This window comes from Panulirus ornatus, chromosome 22 (genome assembly GCF_036320965.1).
Source record: "Panulirus ornatus isolate Po-2019 chromosome 22, ASM3632096v1, whole genome shotgun sequence".
Taxonomy (NCBI): Eukaryota; Metazoa; Arthropoda; class Malacostraca; order Decapoda; family Palinuridae; genus Panulirus; species Panulirus ornatus.
In genome coordinates, this window is record NC_092245.1 from 5,933,338 (window position 1) to 5,953,806 (window position 20,469).

Consider the following 20,469-nt stretch of genomic DNA (forward strand, 5'->3'; position numbering starts at 1 on the left):
AAATGCCTCTCTCTTCTCTTTCACTAATAATCTTACCTCTTCATCCCACCACTCACTACCCTTTCTAATCTGCCCACCTTCCACGCTTCTCATGCCACAAGCATCTTTTGCGCAAGCCATCACTGCTTCCCTAAATACATCCCATTCCTCTCCCACTCCCCTTATCTCCTTTGTTCTCACCTTTTTCCATTCTGTACTCAGTCTCTCCAGGTACTTCCTCACACAAGTCTTCTTACCAAGCTCACTTACTCTCACCACTCTCTTCACCCCAACATTCTCTCTTCTTTTCTGAAAACCTCTACAAATCTTCACCTTCGCCTCCACAAGATAATGATCAGACATCCCTCCAGTTGCACCTCTCAGCACATTAACAACCAAAAGTCTCTCTCTCATGCACCTATCAATTAACACGTAATCCAATAATGCTCTCTGGCCATTTCTCCTACTTACATACGTATACTTATGTATATCTCGCTTTTTAAACCAGGTATTCCCAATCATCAGTCCTTTTTCAGCACATAAATCTACAAGCTCTTCACCATTTCCATTTACAACACTGAACACCCCATGTATACCAATTATTCCCTCAGCTGCCACATTACTCACCTTTGCATTCAAATCACCCATCACTATAACCTGGTCTTGTGCATCAAAACCACTAACACACTCATTCAGCTGCTCCCAAAACACTTGCCTCTCATGATCTTTCTTCTCATGCCCAGGTGCATACACACCAATAATCACCCATCTCTCTCCATCAACTTTCAGTTTTACCCATATCAATCTAGAGTTTACTTTCTTACACTCTATAACATACTCCCATCACTCCTGTTTCAGGAGTAGTGCTACTCCTTCCCTTGCTCTTGTCCTCTCACTAACCCCTGACTTTACTCACAAGACATTCCCAAACCACTCTTCCCCTTTACCCTTGAGCTTCGTTTCACTTAGAGCCAAAACATCCAGGTTCCTTTCCTCAAACACACTAACTATCTCTCCTTTTTTCTCATCTTGGTTACATCCACACACATTTAGACACCCCAATCTGAGCCTTCGAGGAGGATGAGCACTCCCCGCGTGACTCCTTCTTCTCTTTCCCCTTTTAGAAAGTTAAAATACAAGAGGAGGGTTTCTAGCCCCCCGCTCCAGTCCCCTTTAGTAGCCTTCTATGATACGTGAGGAATGTGTTGGAAGTATTCTTTCTCCCCTATCCTCTATCATCTATTTCATTTTATGTATTATACTTTTTCGCTGCCTCCCGTGTTAGCATGGTAGCGCAAGGAAACAGACGAAAGAATGGCCCAACCCACCCACATATATATGTATATACATATGTATATGTATGTATATACATACACGTCCATATACGCACATATACATACCTATACATTACAACGTATACATAAATATACATAAAAAGACATACATATATACACATGTACATAGTTCATACTTGCTGCCTTTATTCATTCCTGTCACCACCCCGTCACACATGAAATGACAACCCCCTCCCCCAGCATGCGTGCGAGGTAGCACTAGAAAAAGACAACAAAGGCCACATTTGTTCACACTCAGTCTCTAGTGGTCATGTATAATGCACTGAAACCACAGCTCCCTTTCCACATCTAGCCCCAACAAAACTTTCCATGGTTTACTCCAGACGCTTCACATGCCCTGGTTCAATCCATTGACAGCACATCGACCCCAGTATAAAACATCGTTCCAATTCACTCTATTCCTTGCACGCCTTTCACCCTCCTGCATGTTCAGGCCCTGATCGCTCAAAATCTTTCTCACTCCATCCTTCCACCTCTAATTTGGTCTCCCACTTCTCATTCCCTCCACTTCTGACACATACATCCTCTTTGTCAATCTTTCCTCACTCATTCTCTCCATGTGATCAAACCATTTCAATCCATCCTCTTCAGCTCTCTCAACCACACTCTCTTTTTATTACCACACATCTCTCTTACTCTTTCATTACTTATTCGATCAAACCACCTCACACCACTTATTGTCCTCCAACATCTCATTTCCAACATATCCAACCTCCTCTGCACAACCCTATCAAGGGTCCAAGCCTCACAACCATATAACATTGTTGGAACCACTATTCCTTCAAATATAGCCATTTTTGCTTTCCCAGATAATGTTCTCGCCTTCCACACATTTTTCAATGGTCCTAAAACTTTCGCCCCCTCCCCCACCCTGTGACTCATTTACACTTCCATGGTTCCACCTGCTACCAAATCCACTACCATATATCTAAAACACTTCACTTCATCTCGTTTTTCTCCATTCAAACTTACCTCCCAATTTACATGTCCTTCAACCCTTCTGAACCTAATAACCTAGCTCTTATTCACATTTACTCTCTGCTTTCTTCTTTCACATGCTTCACCAAGCTCAGTCACCCCCTTCTGCAGTTTCTCACCCGAATCAGCCACCAGAGCTGTATCATCAGTGAACAATAACTGACTCACTTCCCAAGCCCTCTCATCCACAACAGACTGCATAATTGCTCCTCTCTCCAAAAAATCTTGCATTTACCTCTCTAACAACCCCATCCATAAACAAATTAAACAACCATGGAGGCATTACACACCCCTGCCACAAATCAACATTCACTGGAAACCAATCACTTTCCTCTCTTGCCTCCCACCATATACTCTTAATACCTTCCACAAAGCATCTCTATCAACTCTTTATCACATGCCTTCTCCAGATCCATAAATACTACATACAAATCTATTTGTTTTTGTAAGTATTTTTCACATACATTCTTCTAGGCAAATACCTGATCCACACATCCTCTACCACTTCTGAGACCACACTGCTCTTCCCCAATCTGATGCTCTGTGCATACCTTCACCCTCTCAATCAATACCTCCCACATGATTTAAATCAATACCCTCCCATATGATATCCCAGAAATACTCAACAAACGTATACCTATGCCTTTGTACAATGGCACTATGCATGCATTCTGCCAATCCTCAGGCACTTCACCATGAGCCATACATACATTGAATATCCTCACAAATCAGTCAACAACACAATCACTTCCTTTTTTTACTAAATTCCACTGCAATACCATCCAAACCTGCAGCCTTGCCAGCTTTCATCTTCTGCAAAGCTTTCACTACCTCTTCTCTGTTTACCAAACCATTCTCCCTGACCCTCTCACTTCACACACCACCTCGACCAACACACCCTATATCTGCCACTCTATCATTTAACACATTCGACAAACCTTCAAAATACTCACTCCATCTCCTCACACCACCACTGCTTATTATTACCTCCCCATTAGCCCCCTTCACCGATGTTCCCATTTGTTCCCTTGTCTTACACACTTTATTTACCTCCTTCCAAAACATCTTTTTATTCTCCCTAAAATCTAATGATACTCTCTCAACCCAACTCGTATTTGCCCTCTCATTCACCTCTAGCACCTTTCTCTTGGAACTCCTGTCTCTTTCTTTTATACATCTCCCAGTCATCTCTTGAACTCCTGTCTCTTTCTTTTATACATCCACTACTTCCCTGCAAAAATCGTCCATATGCCTCTCTCTTCACTTTTACTAATAATCTTACTTCCTCATCCCACCACTCACTACTCTTTCTAAACTGCCCTCCTCCCACGCTTCTCATGCCACAAGCATCTTTTGCACAAGCCATCACTGCTTCCCTAAATACATCCCATTCTTCCCCCACTCCCCTTACATCCTTTGCTCTCACCTTATTCCATTCTGCACTCAGTCTCTCCTGGTACTTCCTACAAAAGTCTCCTTCCTCTCACCACTCACTTCACCCCAACATCTCTTCTTTTCTGCAAACCTCCACAAGATAATGATCAGACATCCCTCTAGTTGCACCTCTCAGCACATAAACAACCAAAAGTCTCTCTTTCATGCACCTATCAATTAACACGTAATCCAATAATGCTCTCTGGCCATCTCTCCTACTTACATATGTATACTTATGTATGTCTCTCTTTTTAAACCAGGTATTCCCAATCATCAGTCCTTTTTCAGCACACAAATCTACAAGCTCTTCACCATTTCCATTTACAACATTGAGCACCCCATGTACACCAATTATTCCCTCAACTGCCACATTACTCACCTTTGCATTCAAATCACCCATCACTATAACCCGGTCTCGTGCATCAAAACTACTAACACACTCAATCAGCTGCTCCCAAAACACTTGCCTCTCACTGATCTTCTGCCTAGGTGCATAGGCACCAATAATCACCCAGCTCTCTCTATCCACTTTCAGTTTTACCCATATCAATCTTAGAGTTTATTTTCTTACACTGTCACATACTTCCACCACTCCTGTTTCAGGAGTAGTGCTACTCCTTCCTTTGCTCTTGTCCTCTCACCAACCCCTGACTTTACTCCCAAGACATTCCCAAACCACTCTTCCCCTTTACCCTTGAGCTTCTTTTCACACAAGAGCCAAAACATCCAGGTTCCTTTCCTCAAACATACTACCTATCTCTCCTTTTTTCTCATCTTGGTTACATCCACACACATTTAGACACCCCAATCTGAGCCTTCGAGGAGGATGAGCACTCTTGCGTGACTCCTTCTTTTGTTTCCCCTATTAGAAAGTTAAAATACAAGGAGGGGAGGGTTTCTAGCCCCTAGCTCCCGTTCCCTTTAGTCACCTTCTACGACATGTGGGGAATGCGTAGGAAGTATTCTTTCTCTCCTATCGCCAGGGTTATCTATTTCTTTATTATACTTTTTCGGTCTCCCGTGTTAGCAAGGTGTGTGCAAGGAAACAGACGAAAGAATGGCCCAACCCACCCACATAAACATGTATACATAAATGCCCTTAAATGCACATATACATACCTATACATTTCAATGTATAAATACATATACATACACATCCATATACATATATACACATGTACACATTCATACTGCTGCCTTCATCCATTCCCGTCGCCACCCGGCCACACATGAAACAGCTTGCCTTCATCCATTCCTGTTGCCTCCCCGCCCTACAGGAAACAGCTTCGCCATCCCCTGTACCACCAAGGTAGCGCCAGGAAAACAGACAAAAAAGGCCACATTCATTCACCCTGTCTCTAGCTGTCATGTATAATGCACCAAAACCAAAACTCCCTAGCCACATTCAGGCCCCACAGTCCTTTCCATGGTTTACTCCAACAATTCTCATCCCTGGTTCAGTCCATTGCCTGCACATCGACCCCAGTATACTAAATCATTTCAATTCACTCTGTTCTTGCACTTCTCACCCTCCTGCATGTTCTGGCTCATCGCTTGAAATCTTTTTCACTCTATCCTTCCACTTCCAATTTGGTCTCCCGCTTCTCCTTGTTCCCTCCACCTGTGACACATATATCCTCTTCATCAACTTTTCCTCACTCCTTCTCTATATGTCCAAACCATTTCAACACACCCTCTTCTGCTCTCTCAGCCACACTCTTTTCATTGTAACACATCTCTCTTACCCTCTCATTACTTACTCGATCAAACCACCTCACACCACATATTGTCCTCAAACATTTCATTTCCAACACATCAACCCTCCCCCATACAACCCTATCTATAGCCCATACCTTGCAATCATATAATATTGTTGGAACTACTATTCCTTCAAACATACCCATCTTTGCTCTCCCAGATAACGTTCTCTCTTTTGACTCATTCTTAAACACTCCCAGCACCTTTGCCCCCTCCCCCATCCCGTGACTCACTTCCACTTCCATGGTTACCTTCCATTTGCTGCAATGTCCACTCCATTTCCTCCAATTTTTCTCCACTCAAACACATCCCAAGTAACTTGTCCCTCAACCCTGCTGAACATAATAACCTTGCTTTTATTCACATTTACTCTCAACTTTCTCCTTTCACACTCTTTTCCAAAGTCAGTCACCAACTTATGCAGATTCTCACTCGAGCCACCAATGCTCTATCATCTGTGAACAACAACTGACTCACTTCCCAGGCCCTCTAATCCCTAACAGACAGCATACTTGCAACTCTCTCCAAAACTCTTGCATTTACCTCCCTTACCACCCCGTCCATAAACAAATTAAACAAGCATGGGGACATCACACACCCTTGCCAAAGACCAACCTTCACTGGGAACCAATCACTCTCCTTTCTTCCTACTCATAAACATGCCTTACACTCTTGACAAGAACTTACTGCTTCTAGTAACTTACCTCCCACACCAAATACTCTTAAGACCTTCAAAAAGCATCTCTATCAACCCATCATATGCCTTCTCCAGATCCATAAATGCTACTTACAAATCCATCAATTTTTCTATGTATTTCTCACACACATTCTTGAAAGCAAACATCTGATCCACAAATGTCCTACCATTTCTGAAATCACACTGCCCCTCCCCAGTCTCATGCTCTGTACATGTCTTCACCCTCTCAATGAATACCCTTCCACACAATTTTCCAGGAATACTCAACAAACTTATGCTTCTGTAGTTTGAACACTCATCTTTATCCCCTTTGCCTTTGTGCAATGGCACTATGCATACATTCTGCCAATCCTCAGGCACTTCATCATGATCCATATAAATAATGAATATCCTTATCAACCAATCACCATCACAGTCACCCCCTTTCTTAATAAATTCCACTGCAATACTATCCAAACCTGCTGCCTAGCAAGATTTCATCTTCCATAAGGCTTTCAACACCTCTCCTTTCTTCACTAAAAACTCTGACTCTCTCACTGTGCACACCATCCTGACCAAAACATACTACATCTGCCAATCTATCATCAAACACACCGAACAAACCTTCACAATACTCACTCTCCATCTCCTTTTCACTTTATCACTACCTATTCTATTTCCACCCTTGCCCACTTCAATGATGTTCCCATGTGTTCTCTTTTGCACCTTATCTAACTCCTTCCAAACCATCTTTTTATTCTCCATAAATTTTAATGACACCTCCCACCCCGACTCTCATTTGCCTTCTTCAACCCTTGCACCTTCCTCTTGACCTTCTGCTGCTTTCTCTTATACATCTCCCAGTCATTTGCACTCCTTCCTTGAAAGTATTGTCCAAACACCTCTCTCTTCTCTCTTATTAACAACTTTACTTCATCCCACCACTCACTACCCTTTCTAATCTGCCCAACTCCCATCTTTCTCATGCTACATGCATTTCTTGTACATACCATCACTGCTTCCCTAAATACATCCCATTCTTCACCCTCTCCCCTCATGTCATTTGCTCTCACCTTTTACCATTCTACACTCAATCTCTCCAGGTACTTTCTCACACAAGTCTCCTTTCCAAGCTCACTTATGCTCACCACACTTCTCCCCAAAATTCTCTTCTTTTTTTTGAAAACCTCTGCAAATCTTCATCTTCGCCTCGCCTCCATAAGATAGTGATCAGACATCCTACCAACTGCCCGACTCAGCACATTAACTTCCAAAAGTCTTTCTTTTACATGCCTATCAATTAACACAATCTAATAATGCCCTTTGACGATCTCTCCAACTCATATATGTATACTTCTGTATATCTCTCTTTTTAATGTCCTCTGGATGTTTTATCCATACATCTCTGGATAAAATGGTCACTGTCCACATTATGGATGTTTTAAAACTTAAAGGTTGTGATCTGATCACCCCTCACTCTTCTCTCTCCCAAAGTGGGCAAATCTAAGGCCTTTCCCAAAGTAACTTGGCTCTCTTATTTTTGGTATCATCTTTGTTGCCATCCTCTGGACTTCCTATTATATCTAGGTGCTTCCTTAGATATTGCAACAAACTTGAGCAGCATATTCTAGTTGTCTTATGTATGATACAAATAGAATGCAAAATATTTCCTTATCCATATACCTGAACACTATCCTGATATCTGCTAGAAAACACTGTCTCCTTAATTCCCCAAATGTGGGACTTAGACAACAGGTTTGGGGCAATGTTGATTCCCAAGTTCTTCTGACAGACAGAATCCTGAAACTTTTTCCCCTTGAAAAATAATCATATTCAGGCCTAATTACACTGTCCCACCCTCATTAGTTTACAACTGCTTGGGCAGAATTTCATCCATCATGTATCAGACTAAAATCAACTTTCCATTCTTTCCATTCTTTTCACTTCCTTCATGACCTTTGCAAGGATTATCAGGTTGGAGTCCATATCTTCAGGCAAACCAGTTACATATATAATGAAGAGAAAAGGTCCTAAAAATGGAACCCTGTGCCACTCTGCTGGTGACCTATAAACATTTGGAGAAGGTTTATATGATATGTCCTTTGTTCCCTTCCACTAAGATAATCTATCCCTTGAAGAAGTTCCCCCCTTATCCCTGCCTTGTATTCCAGCTTCTAAATGTGTATGTGTGTGTGTGTGTGTGTGTGTGTGTAATTATTATCATAAACATCCATATAACCATCAAATTTTACAGACAAACTATATAGTCTAAAGTTGGGGAATAGACTCTGTCACAAACATTTTTATAGACAAATTACATAGTCTAAAGTCAGGGGATAGACTGTCACAAACAACATTTCTAGGAGGTTGAAATGTATGGCCAGTAAGTCCACAAAAATGTATATACAGATGTCCAGTCGATATTAAACAATAAAAAATGGAAACACAAAGTATTTCAACCATTATCAAGCTGTATTTACAAAACAACCACAATCATTTGTATTTTGTTACAAGAGCCAAAGTCCAACCTAGCCCACAAAGAACTCACTATCATCAAACAGGATGAAACTTCAGTTGTTATCAAATATAATAAGAAAAATATCTGGCATTCTTCTATTTACTGGTATATAAAAGTAACCATAGAAATTCCATTTTCAGCATCAAAACAATTTATACTTGTAACAAGTTTCATGGATGACAAGTAGTGGATGTTCTGAAAATATGTGGCAATGATGCCAGCATGAGGTACTGTGGATTGGGGATCTGTCTATAAAATAGCTTATGATGTGAGGCCATCACACTGAAGATATACCATATGAACAGTATTAAGAAATGTAAACATGTTCTAACTTCCCATAGTTAAACAACTTAAGAGTGTTTCATGAAAGAAGCATGAATTAGCATGTACTTTAATGTATGGGTAATGGGTGAATAATGTGATTACAACACTGGTGACAAAACAGAGCCTACATTTATCTTTGAAAGCATACTGATACTTTTACCATAGTGTTACTGAAACACTGCTTATTTGAATTATTAATGCAGAACTGTACTTCATGACAACAACAAGGCCATAGCCAAGGGGAAGCATAGCATTCCTTTGGGGGAAGTGGTCTTCCTTAGAGAGTAGTGGTGATGCACACCGCCCTCCAGACAGCAAATGTGTACGACTGATGTGTGAGTTAGCATGTACTGTGGTGAGTGAAATGGTAATGATAGTGTTTACAAAATGTAGCCTATGGTTATCTGCAAAAGCTTACAAATTACAATTTTATCCTAATGCTACTGAAACATTGTTAATTTCAGTTATCAATGGAGAAATGTACTTTAGGAAACCAGTAGGCCCATAGCTGGGGAGGCAGCACAGCATTCTTTTGGGATAAACAGTGTTCCATGGGGAAAGAAGCATTCTTTGGCTAGTAGCAAAGGTGATGCTCACCACTCTACAGACAGCAAGTGTGCGTGATGGGTGATGCCTGAGTTAACATGTATCACAATGTAAGAGTAACATGGTGAGTGAAGCAGTGATGGTAGTGCTAATAAAACACTGCTTACATTTATCGTCAAAAGTTTACTAATAATATTAATGTGATGGTACTGAAACGCTCTTTATCTGAGTTATTAATGAAGAACAATAATCAAAGAAAACAACACACCTATAACTGAGAAGGAAGCAATGTTCTTGTGGGGAAAGCAGTATTTCTTGGGGGAAGTAGTGTCCCTTTGCAAGATGCACAAATGGTGCGCACCTCTCCAACTCTCTAACTTCTGTACAATACCTGAATTATGTTTCTGTTCTCACATTAGTCACACTGTAATGAAAATTGGTATCCCAAAAGAGTATAAAACAAAAATTTTGAGGTTTTGGTTGTTGACCTGGCACCAGTTGGACCACCAGCATGTAATGTAACAATTTCTTTATCAACCACACTTACCCATGAGACTGAGGATACTGTTGTATTTTCACCATAAAACATGTAAGATATGGTAACACTTTCATTCATGTCAGTAATGCAGATGTGTATTTCATCTATAACTACATTAAGTAGTGAGTTCTGAAAGACACTCACCACCTCACAATGAACTCCTTGAGTTAAGGCTAACTGCCGTGCCCAAGGTTTAATCCCATGCAAGGGCTACACTGGGCTGGCACGAGCTGACTCATGGTCAGTAATGCAAACCATTACAACTCATAAGCCTGTACTTACAATTTGTGTTATGAAGAAGTAGTTTTCCAATCTTTTTACCTTGTCTCTTATATATCCCAAGGGAAGGATGAACATCCAGTTTAGGTGTGGGTTGACCGCCATGCTCAGAAATCATATCCAAGCAAGTCTGACTCTGGGCTGGCCTGCACTGACTCATGGTCAGTAATGCCAACCACTACACCACGAAGTGTGTGTGTGTATAATTACCTATGTGTAAATCATGGGTAGAAACCCAGGTCTCTTATACTTAGATGACTTTTCAATATTTCGAAGTTACCAACATTAAGTCTCCATGCTTAGATCATTCCAACCATCCACTACCCTTAAACAACACCAGTACTTCTTTACATCCTTCCAAACCACCCTTTTTCTCAGCTTCTGATCATAGATGGTGGTAACTCTGGTACTGTACAGTCAAGATCTGCTCACTTTATCAAAATCATCCTGTTGATCTCAGAACATAAATGCATTTACAGATTATTTGTCTCCCTTCTCTCCTCAAAGGTGAACATTGGTGTAGCCTTCACCTTTTACTGTAGATAAGCTCTCTTATTTCTGGTACAATCTTGGTTGCTCTTCTCTGGACCTTCTAATTTATATCTACTTCTGTATTTATGTCTGAGTTTCTTTAGCTGCGGTGACCTGACCTTAGAGGTATAATCCACTTAGTCTTAATATATGCTGAGAAAAGATTGCCAAACATTTTCTTATTGATATACTTGAATGTGATTTCAGTGTTTGCCAGAAGACAGTTTATTTTCTTCACAATTCTCTTGATGAAACACTCATTACAGATTAGGTTCAATGTTAATCATCAAACTCTTTCACACAATGATTCCAGGAGCTTATTACTTTCGAAGTAGTATTCGTACTGAGACCTTTTGCTGTTTCCTATTCTAATTACCTGGCACTTACCAGGATTGAATCTCCTCATCCATTTATAAGACCAAATTTAGAGTTCATTAAGTCCCTCTGTAAGATGATGCAACCCTTCTCATTACTATTTCTCATATGACCTTGAAATTATCTGCAAACATAATAGGTATGAGACTAGTTCTTATGGCAAGTCATTTATGTACACCAAGAAGAATAGTGGGCCCAAGAATGAGCTCTGTGGCACTCCATCTGTACCCTCAGCCCATTTTGAGAGTGCCTCTGACTTGCATCCTTTGTTCACTACCACACTGGTACTCCTCAAACCAGAGAGTTTACCCCTTATTTCTACCTGGTGCTCTTCCTCCTTGACACCCTCCCACACCTTGACACAAATATCAAATATAAATCTCTAGTCTCATTCAATTTGTACATGATGTGATTGTTACATCACAAAAAAAGGTAATTCTAATTGACACAGGAAGGTTTAGCGCATCATTCCTCAAAACCATTTCTTATCATTGGTGTATCTTATGTATTTCACTAGTTCAAACCTGTAACATCATTTTTGTGTGAACTGCTATTCTGTCTTGCAACAAATGCCTATCTGTACATATGATAAATATCTCACTCCTATGTAAAGTGCTATGAAGAATGCTGAAATATTATGTAGTTATACTTCAGGAAATTCAGATTCTTGTAACATACTATGTTTGTTCAACTCCGTTACAATATTCCACTACAAATGTGCATATAGCCAACTTCTAGTTGTTGCTTTAGATTAGATGACAAACATGACCACTGCCTTAGTACTGTGCAAATCAAACTAGAAGTATGAAACAGAAGACCCTGAACCTAACTGCAGTATATGCATGAATCTGTTTTCTGGGCTCTGGTTACTCTGCCCAAAGTCAAGGGTATATTGCAGGGCTGAGAAGCAACATCTTGCAACATAATTTTCTTTCTGCTGCATCTTCTCCCCAACCAGGGTAAAAGGTGCAACCATCTACTCCATCTCTATAATCACCCCTGCAACTTTCTCAAGCATCTAATACTGCACAGAAAGTTAGAAAATATAATTTTATCATATCAGCATAATACTCCACTCAAATATTATATTATTGTAGACTTTGTTCCACAACATTATGTTTGTAACATTACACTACTTGGGGATGGGTTTTTTCCTGAAATCATTTATAACCAAACTGTATATGCTGGCAAAATTCTAAAACCATCATAACATGCCTAGATACTTGTACTTTACCAATGTTATAATAAAAAAAGAAAGATATACAACTACAACTACACACAAAAGCTACAAAAGTGCACAATAATGGGATAACTTCTAATAATGCCCTAATTTTTCAATTTATCAGCACCTGGCCACGAGAAGAACAATGAAGAGAAGGAGGTGTTTTGGGAGGAGATGAATGACTATGTCTGCATTTTTTATGCAAGAGATCGGGTATCAATGACAGGTGATTTAAATGCAATTTAAGTGAGTAATGTTGCAGCTTGAAGATAAAACTGGGAGGCTTAAGGTATTCAGTACGGAGAACAGAAATAGTGAACAGTTTGTGGACTCATGCTGAAAAAGGACTGATGACTGGTAATATCTGGTTTAAAAAGAGGGCCATACATGAGACTGTGTGAGGGATTTGGAAAAATGGTACACAGATATTACTGGACTACATACTGATTGACAGGCAAGCAAAAGAAAGACTCATGGAAGTGAATGCTTTAAGAGAGGCAATGGTGGGACGTCTGATCATCACCTGGTGGAGGCAAAGACAAAGAATTGTAAAGGTTTTCAGAGGAGGAAATGACATGAGTGAGAAGTGGGTGATGATTGCAAGCAAACTTAGAAAATAGACTTGTGTATGAAATGCTGAGATTTAATGTAGAATGACAAAAGGCAGGAGTAAACAAAGCTAGGGGTATGGGTGAGGAATAGGATGTATTTAGGGAAGCAGTGACTGCATGTGTGAGAGAAGTGTTTAGCATGTGGAAGGTGAGAAAAGGTAATGAATGGTGGGATGACAAAGAAAAGTTCCTAAGGAAAGAAAAAAAGAGGTTTATAGGCAGTCCTTACAGTGAAGAATACGAATGACGGAGTTGGACAACAGAAAGCAGCAGGAGTTCAACAGGTGTAGAGGCTGAAAAGGGGGCAAATGAAAGTGGGAGTGAGTGAGTATCAACAAACTTCAGTTAGGAGGAGTCCAAGAAGGTACTGGGGCTGAAAACAGGGGTTAGCAAGAGCTGAAGTGAGCAAGTACCAAAAGGTCAACAGAGTAAGAACTGTCCAAAATGCATTTCTTTCTCTGGAAACAAGCAACAATTATAGACCTGATGATACCCATCCTGATGTACTGAAATAGTGTGCCTAAGAATTGCACCTGCACTTGCGTGTCTGTTTAAAAACCACTTTTCCATCTTCTTGGAAGCTTGATTTGGTGCTTTCCCCTATGAAGGGTACCCATTTTCACCCCTCTATCATTCTGTTGCTGAGATATCTACTATTTCCAAAGTCTTTGCATCCCTCCTCAACTCCCACATCCTCAGACATCTTGAATTTCAGTCTTCTCTCCGATCATTAGTATGGCTTCCATAATGTGAGATCCACGGATGATATTCTTTCCTATCTTTCAAATGTCTGGTCGTCATCCCTTAAAAGATTTTAGGGAATCATATGTAGCAGCCCCATGATATACCCAAAGCTTTTGGTATCAGACTCACCTCGAAGCTCCTCTCTTTTGGCTTCCCTCTCTAACTTTGCTCCCTCATATTTGCTTCCTCTGGAGCTGATCTATCTCCATGGTTGTTCATGGATTAGTCTCTTACCCTTTCTCCAACAACAGCTGTTTCCCTTAAGGTTCTGTCTTTCCTCCTACATACTTTCTCCTTTTTCTCAAAGATTTCCTTTCTTCTACAAAAAAACAAATGCACTCAAATGCAGACAACTTAATCATGCATCCTCCCAGATCCTTCAAATCTGCTGTTGCTTCTTCCCTCACATGATCTGCAACTCTTCCTGACACAACTTCCTCACTAAACTTGGACAAGATAACTCAGTGGTGTAGACGAAATCTGGTTAAAGTTCAATGCTTCAAAAACCCAGTTTCTGCCCATTTCTCAATAAAAAATTCCTCACAACTTTTCTTTTATAATGAGGGATCTGTAATTCTATCTCTTGACTCAATGAACATACTTAATATCACTATAACATTGACACTATCTTCGAAATCACACCTTATGGAATACACGTCTGCTTCAAAAGAAAATGGAAGTAGTGTTTAAATGTCAAAATTTCTTTTCTTCTGAACAGTTGCCCTGCTTATACAAAGAATTCATGCATACTTGTATGGAGTACTTCTCTCACATCTGGGGTTGTTTTAGCTCTGGACCCTTACCTAACATTCTCAAAAGCAGTCTGATATACCAACTCTCCACGGCTAACTTCAAAACTTGACCCATTTGCCCTACACCACAATTTTTTGGTTCACTTTCCCTCTTCTATAAGTATTAACGTAGTTTTTGTTCCTAAGAACTTATTGCTTGTGTGCCCCTACCAGTAGCTAGACCATTCCTTATTCATGTCTTGAATGTGTAAGGCAAAACTCTTTATTCTTGTTACAGTCATCTATTTGTTGCAAAAATAATAAAGGCCATCATCAATTACAACTTAATTATCATTATCAATGATTAAATAACCTAAAAATTCCATCATATTTCAAAGAAGGTTCCCTAACTAGTATGTCATTAATAATTAATCTATATCTACAGATTGTGAAAGATATATTTTTCTTCTCTTCTATAGAGAATAAGAATTTCTTAGAGATCTTAGTGAAACTTTCTGTAAAACAAAGAGCTATGCTTCTTAAAATTTCTTTCTATCATGTTTTGGCTTCAATAACTACCATCTACTTTAGTTAATTTCATTATATTTCGAAGGTCAGAGTAATGAGTGACTAAAAAAGTAAACACAAAAATATCTATTTACCATATCATATCCTGGAATTGATGAATGATGGGTAGGAGCATGTGCTTCTTGCTCAAGCGTTCGCCCAGCAGGTGAAGGTGTTGATGGTGAAGAACCAGGTAGTCTTGCAACATCAACACGTGGTGGTTCCAGGAAACGTGGGTTGGGGTACCGAGGATGCATATTCATTCCAATAAACTCCCCATGGGTAGCACGCTGGTCCTCTACAAAGACTCGATGATGCCCAGTGTTATCCTCAACAGTGGCTGCATTAGCAACTCTTGTATGTGTGGTTTCATATGATGATGCAGGAGTACCAGGTATTGGGCGTCCCTCCATAACAATATCAGATGACTGTGCCTGATTACTGGATGGTACCACAACAGGACGACTGACTGGTGGATTTAAATTCACTCCAGGAGTGGATGGTAATGTTTTTGGAGGATAATACGCTGGAGATGAAACTGTAACACTGGATTTACGCATGTGGTTTCCTAAAGATACTGCTGCAGGTGAAGAAACCACTGGTACATTCTTCATCTGTGCAGACTGAAAGGAAAAAAGAAATAAAACTCTTATTTAGTATATGAATGTATGTTTTTAAAAATTTTGTCAAACAAAATTCAAAATGATTATATTTTAACTTACCTTCTCGCCCCAGAGTCCCTTCTATCATTATGAGACTCCTGCAGCACTCAGACAGTTAGCCACACCCATCAGTTGGAACCGAGGTCATAAATTTTGTTACGATATTGAGTGTGCAAAAAGTGCAGGACAATTAAGTAGTAAGCACTCTGTGCCTTCTTTGTGGTAACTATACTGTGGGTGAGTAGGATATTGGGATATGACGAAACTGTAGTGTTGTGATGGGTGATGTCCAAAGGGTCCACAAAACTTTCCATGGTTTACCCCAGATGCTTCACTTGCCCTGGTTCAATCCATTGACAGCACATCAACCCCATCATACCACATCATTCTAATTTACTCTATTCCTTGCACGCCTTTCACCCTCCTGTATGTTCAGGCCCCAATCGCTCAAAATCTTTTTCACTCCATCCTTCCACCTCCAATTTGGTTTCCCACTTCTCCTCGTTCCCTTTACCTCTGACACATATAACCTCTTTGTCAATCTTTCCAAACTCATTCTCTCCATGTGACCAAACCATTTCACAACACACCCTCTTCTGCTCTCTCAACCACACTCTTTTTATTACCATACATCTATCTTACCCTTCCAATAATTACTTAATCATACCACCTCACACCATGGGAGGGGATGCTTTTTTATGTGTGGCGGGGTGGCGACGGGAATGGATGAAGGCAGCAAGTATGAATATGTATTTTAATTTTCCAAAAGAAGGAACAGAGATGGGGGCCAGGTGAGGATGTTCCCTTGGGGGCCCAGTCCTCTGTTCTTAGCACTACCTCGCTAACTCGGGAAACAGCAAATAGTATGAAAGAAAGAAATGTATACATTGAAATATGTAGGCATGCATATGTGTGTGTAAGGGCGTTTTTGTATATACATGTGTATGTGGGTGGGTTGGGCCATTCTTTCGTCTGTTTCCTTACACTACCTTGCTAATGCAGGAGACAGTGATTAAGTATAATAAATTACAATTTATATTTTCTATTATACTTTGTTGCTGTCTCCAGCATTAGCGAGGTAGCGCAATGAAACAGACAAAAGAATAGCCCAACCCACCCACACACACATGTATATACATACACACCCACACAGAACATATACATACCCATACCTTAAGGTTATTCAATGTATGTATGACTCATGGTGAGGTGCCTGAGGATTGGCGGAATGCGTGCATAGTGCCACTGTACAAAGGCAAAGGGGATAAGAGTGAGTGCTCAAATTACAGAGGTATAAGTTTGTTGAGTATTCCTGGTAAATTATATGGGAGGGTATTGATTGAGAGGGTGAAGGCATGTACAGAGCATCAGATTGGGGAAGAGCAGTGTGGTTTCAGAAGTGGTAGAGGATGTGTGGATCAGGTGTTTGCTTTTGAAGAATGTATGTGAGAAATACTTAGAAAAGCAAAAGGATTTGTATGAAGCATTTACAGATCTGGAGAAGGCATATGATAGAGTTGATAGAGATGCTCTGTGGAAGGTATTAAGAATATATGGTGTGGGAGGCAAGTTGTTAGAAGCAGTGAAAAGTTTTTATCGAGGATGTAAGGCATGTGTACGTGTAGGAAGAGAGGAAAGTGATTGGTTCTCAGTGAATGTAGGTTTGCGGCAGGGGTGTGTGATGTCTTCATGGTTGTTTAATTTGTTTATGGATGGGGTTGTTAGGGAGGTGAATGCAAGAGTTTTGGAAAGAGGGGCAAGTATGAAGTCTGTTGTGGATGAGAGAGCTTGGGAAGTGAGTCAGTAGTTGTTCGCTGATGATACAGCGCTGGTGGCTGATTCATGTGAGAAACTGCAGAAGCTGGTGACTGAGTTTGGTAAAGTGTGTGAAAGAAGAAAGTTAAGAGTAAATGTGAATAAGAGCAAGGTTATTAGGTACAGTAGGGTTGAGGGTCAAGTCAATTGGGAGGTAAGTTTGAATGGAAAAAAACTGGAGGAAGTAAAGCGTTTTAGATATGTGGGAGTGGATCTGGCAGCGGATGGAACCATGGAAGCGGAAGTGAATCATAGGGTGGGGGAGGGGGCGAAAATCCCGGGAGCCTTGAAGAATGTGTGGAAGTCAAGAACATTATCTCGGAAAGCAAAAATGGGTATGTTTGAAGGAATAGTGGTTCCAACAATGTTCTATGGTTGCGAGGCGTGGGCTATGGATAGAGTTGTGCGCAGGAGGGTGGATGTGCTGGAAATGAGATGTTTGAGGACAATATGTGGTGTGAGGTGGTTTGATTGAGTAAGTAATGTAAGGGTAAGAGAGATGTGAGGAAATAAAAAGAGTGTGGTTGAGAGAGCAGAAGAGGGTGTTTTGAAATGATTTGGGCACATGGAGAGAATGAGTGAGGAAAGATTGACCAAGAGGATATATGAGTCGGAGGTGGAGGGAACGAGGGGAAGTGGGAGACCAAATTGGAGGTGGAAAGATGGAGTGAAAAAGATTTTGTGTGATTGGGGCCTGAACATGCAGGAGGGTGAAAGGCGGGCAAGGAATAGAGTGAATTGGATCTATGTGGTATATCGGGGTTGACGTGCTGTCAGTGGATTGAATCGGGGCATGTCAAGCGTCTGGGGTAAACCATGGAAAGTTGTGTGGGGCCTGGATGTGGAAAGGGAGCTGTGGTTTCGGGCATTATTGCATGACAGCTAGAGACTGAGTGTGAACGAATGAGGCCTTTGTTGTCTTTTCCTAGTGCTACCTCGCACACATGAGGGGGGAGGGGGATGGTATTCCATGTGTGGCGAGGTGGCGATGGGAATGAATAAAGGCAGACAGTGTGAATTGTGTGCATGGGTATATATGTATGTGTCTGTGTGTGTATATATATGTGTACATTGAGATGTATAGGTATGTATATTTGCGTGTGTGGACGTGTATGTATATACATTGTGTATGGGGGTGGGTTGGGCCATTTCTTTCATCTGTTTCCTTGCGCTACCTCGCAAACGCGGGAGACAGCGACAAAGCAAAATAAATAAATAAATATATACCTTTCAATGTATACATACGTATACATACACACAAAAATACATATATACACATGTACATACTCATACTTGCTACCCTCAGCCATTCCCGTCGCCTCCCCGCCACACATGAAATGGCATCCCCCTCCCCCAGCACGTGCGAGGTAGCGCTAGAAAAAGACAACAAAGGCCACATTCATTCACACTCAGTCTCTAGCTTTCATATGTAATGCACCAAAACCACAGCTCCCTTTCCACATCTAGGTCCCACAAAATTTTCCATGGTTTACCCCAAACACTTCACATGTGACCAAACTATTTCAATACACCCTATTTTGCTCTCTCAACCACACTCTTTTTATTACCACACATCTCTCTTACCCTTTCATTACTTACTCGATCAAACAACCTCACACCACATATTGTCCTCAAACATCTCATTTCCAACACATCACCCTCCTCCGCACAACCCTATCTATAGCTCATGCTTCACAACCATATAACCCTGTTGGAACCACTATTCCTTCAAACATACCCATTTTTGCTTTCTCACCTTCCACAATTCTTCAATGCTCCCAGAACCTTCACCCCCTCCTCACCCTGTGACTCACTTCCGCTTCCATGGTTCCATCCGCTGCCAAATCCACTGCCACATATTTAAAACACTTTGCTTCCTCCAGTTTTTCTCCATTCAAACTTACCTCCCAACTGACTTGTCCCTCAACCCTACTGTACCTAATCTCCTTGCTCTTATTCACATTTACTCTCAGCTTTCTTATTTCACACACTTTACCAAACTCAGTCACCAGCTTCTGCAGTTTCTCACCCGAATCAGCCACCAGTGCTGTATCTTCAGCGAACAACAACTGACTCACTTCCCAAGTCTTCTCATCCACAACAGACTGCATACTTGCCCCTCTCTCCAAAACTCTTGCATTCACTTCCCTAACAACCCCATCCAGAAACAAATTAAACAACCATGGAGACATCACACACCCCTGCCGCAATCGACATTCACTGGGAACCAGTCACTTTCCTCTCTTCCTACTCGTACACATGCCTTACATCCTCAATATAAACTTTTCACTGCTTCAAGTAACTTGCCTCCCAAACCTTACACTCTTAATACCTTCCATAGAGCATCTCTATCAACTCTTATCATATGCCTTCTCCAGATCCATAAATGCTACATACAAATCCATTTGCTTTTCTAAGTATTTCTCACATACATTCTTCAAAGCAAACACCTGATTCACACATCCTCTACCACTTCTGAAACCACACTGCTCTTCCCCAATCTGATGCTCTGTACATGCCTTCAACCTCTCAATCAATACCCTCCCATATAATTTCCCAGGAATACTAAACAAACTTATACCTCTGTAATTTGAACACTCACCTTCATCCCATATGCCTTTGTACAATGGCACTATGAATGCATTCCGCCAATTCTCAGGCACTTCACCATGAGCCATACATACAGTGAATATTCTTATCAACCAGTCAACAACACAGCCACCCCCTTTTTTAATAAATTCCACAACAATACCATCCAAACCTGCTGCCTTGCCATCTTTCATCTTCTGCAAAGCTTTCACTACCTCTTCTCTGTTTACCAAATCA

At 40.9% G+C, this 20,469-nt stretch overlaps 1 protein-coding gene across 4 annotated transcripts in view; it reads right to left on the reverse strand.

Annotated features, from left to right (window-relative positions):
• The window catches only part of LOC139756512 (uncharacterized), a 650,205-nt gene that overhangs the window by 180,805 nt on the left and 448,931 nt on the right, over positions 1 to 20,469 (reverse strand). For all 4 annotated transcript variants that reach the window (XM_071675967.1, XM_071675968.1, XM_071675969.1 and 1 more), the window contains one exon: positions 15,262 to 15,789. In XM_071675967.1, the coding sequence (XP_071532068.1) occupies positions 15,262 to 15,789 (528 nt within the window). The remainder of the gene's footprint in view (positions 1 to 15,261; positions 15,790 to 20,469) is intronic.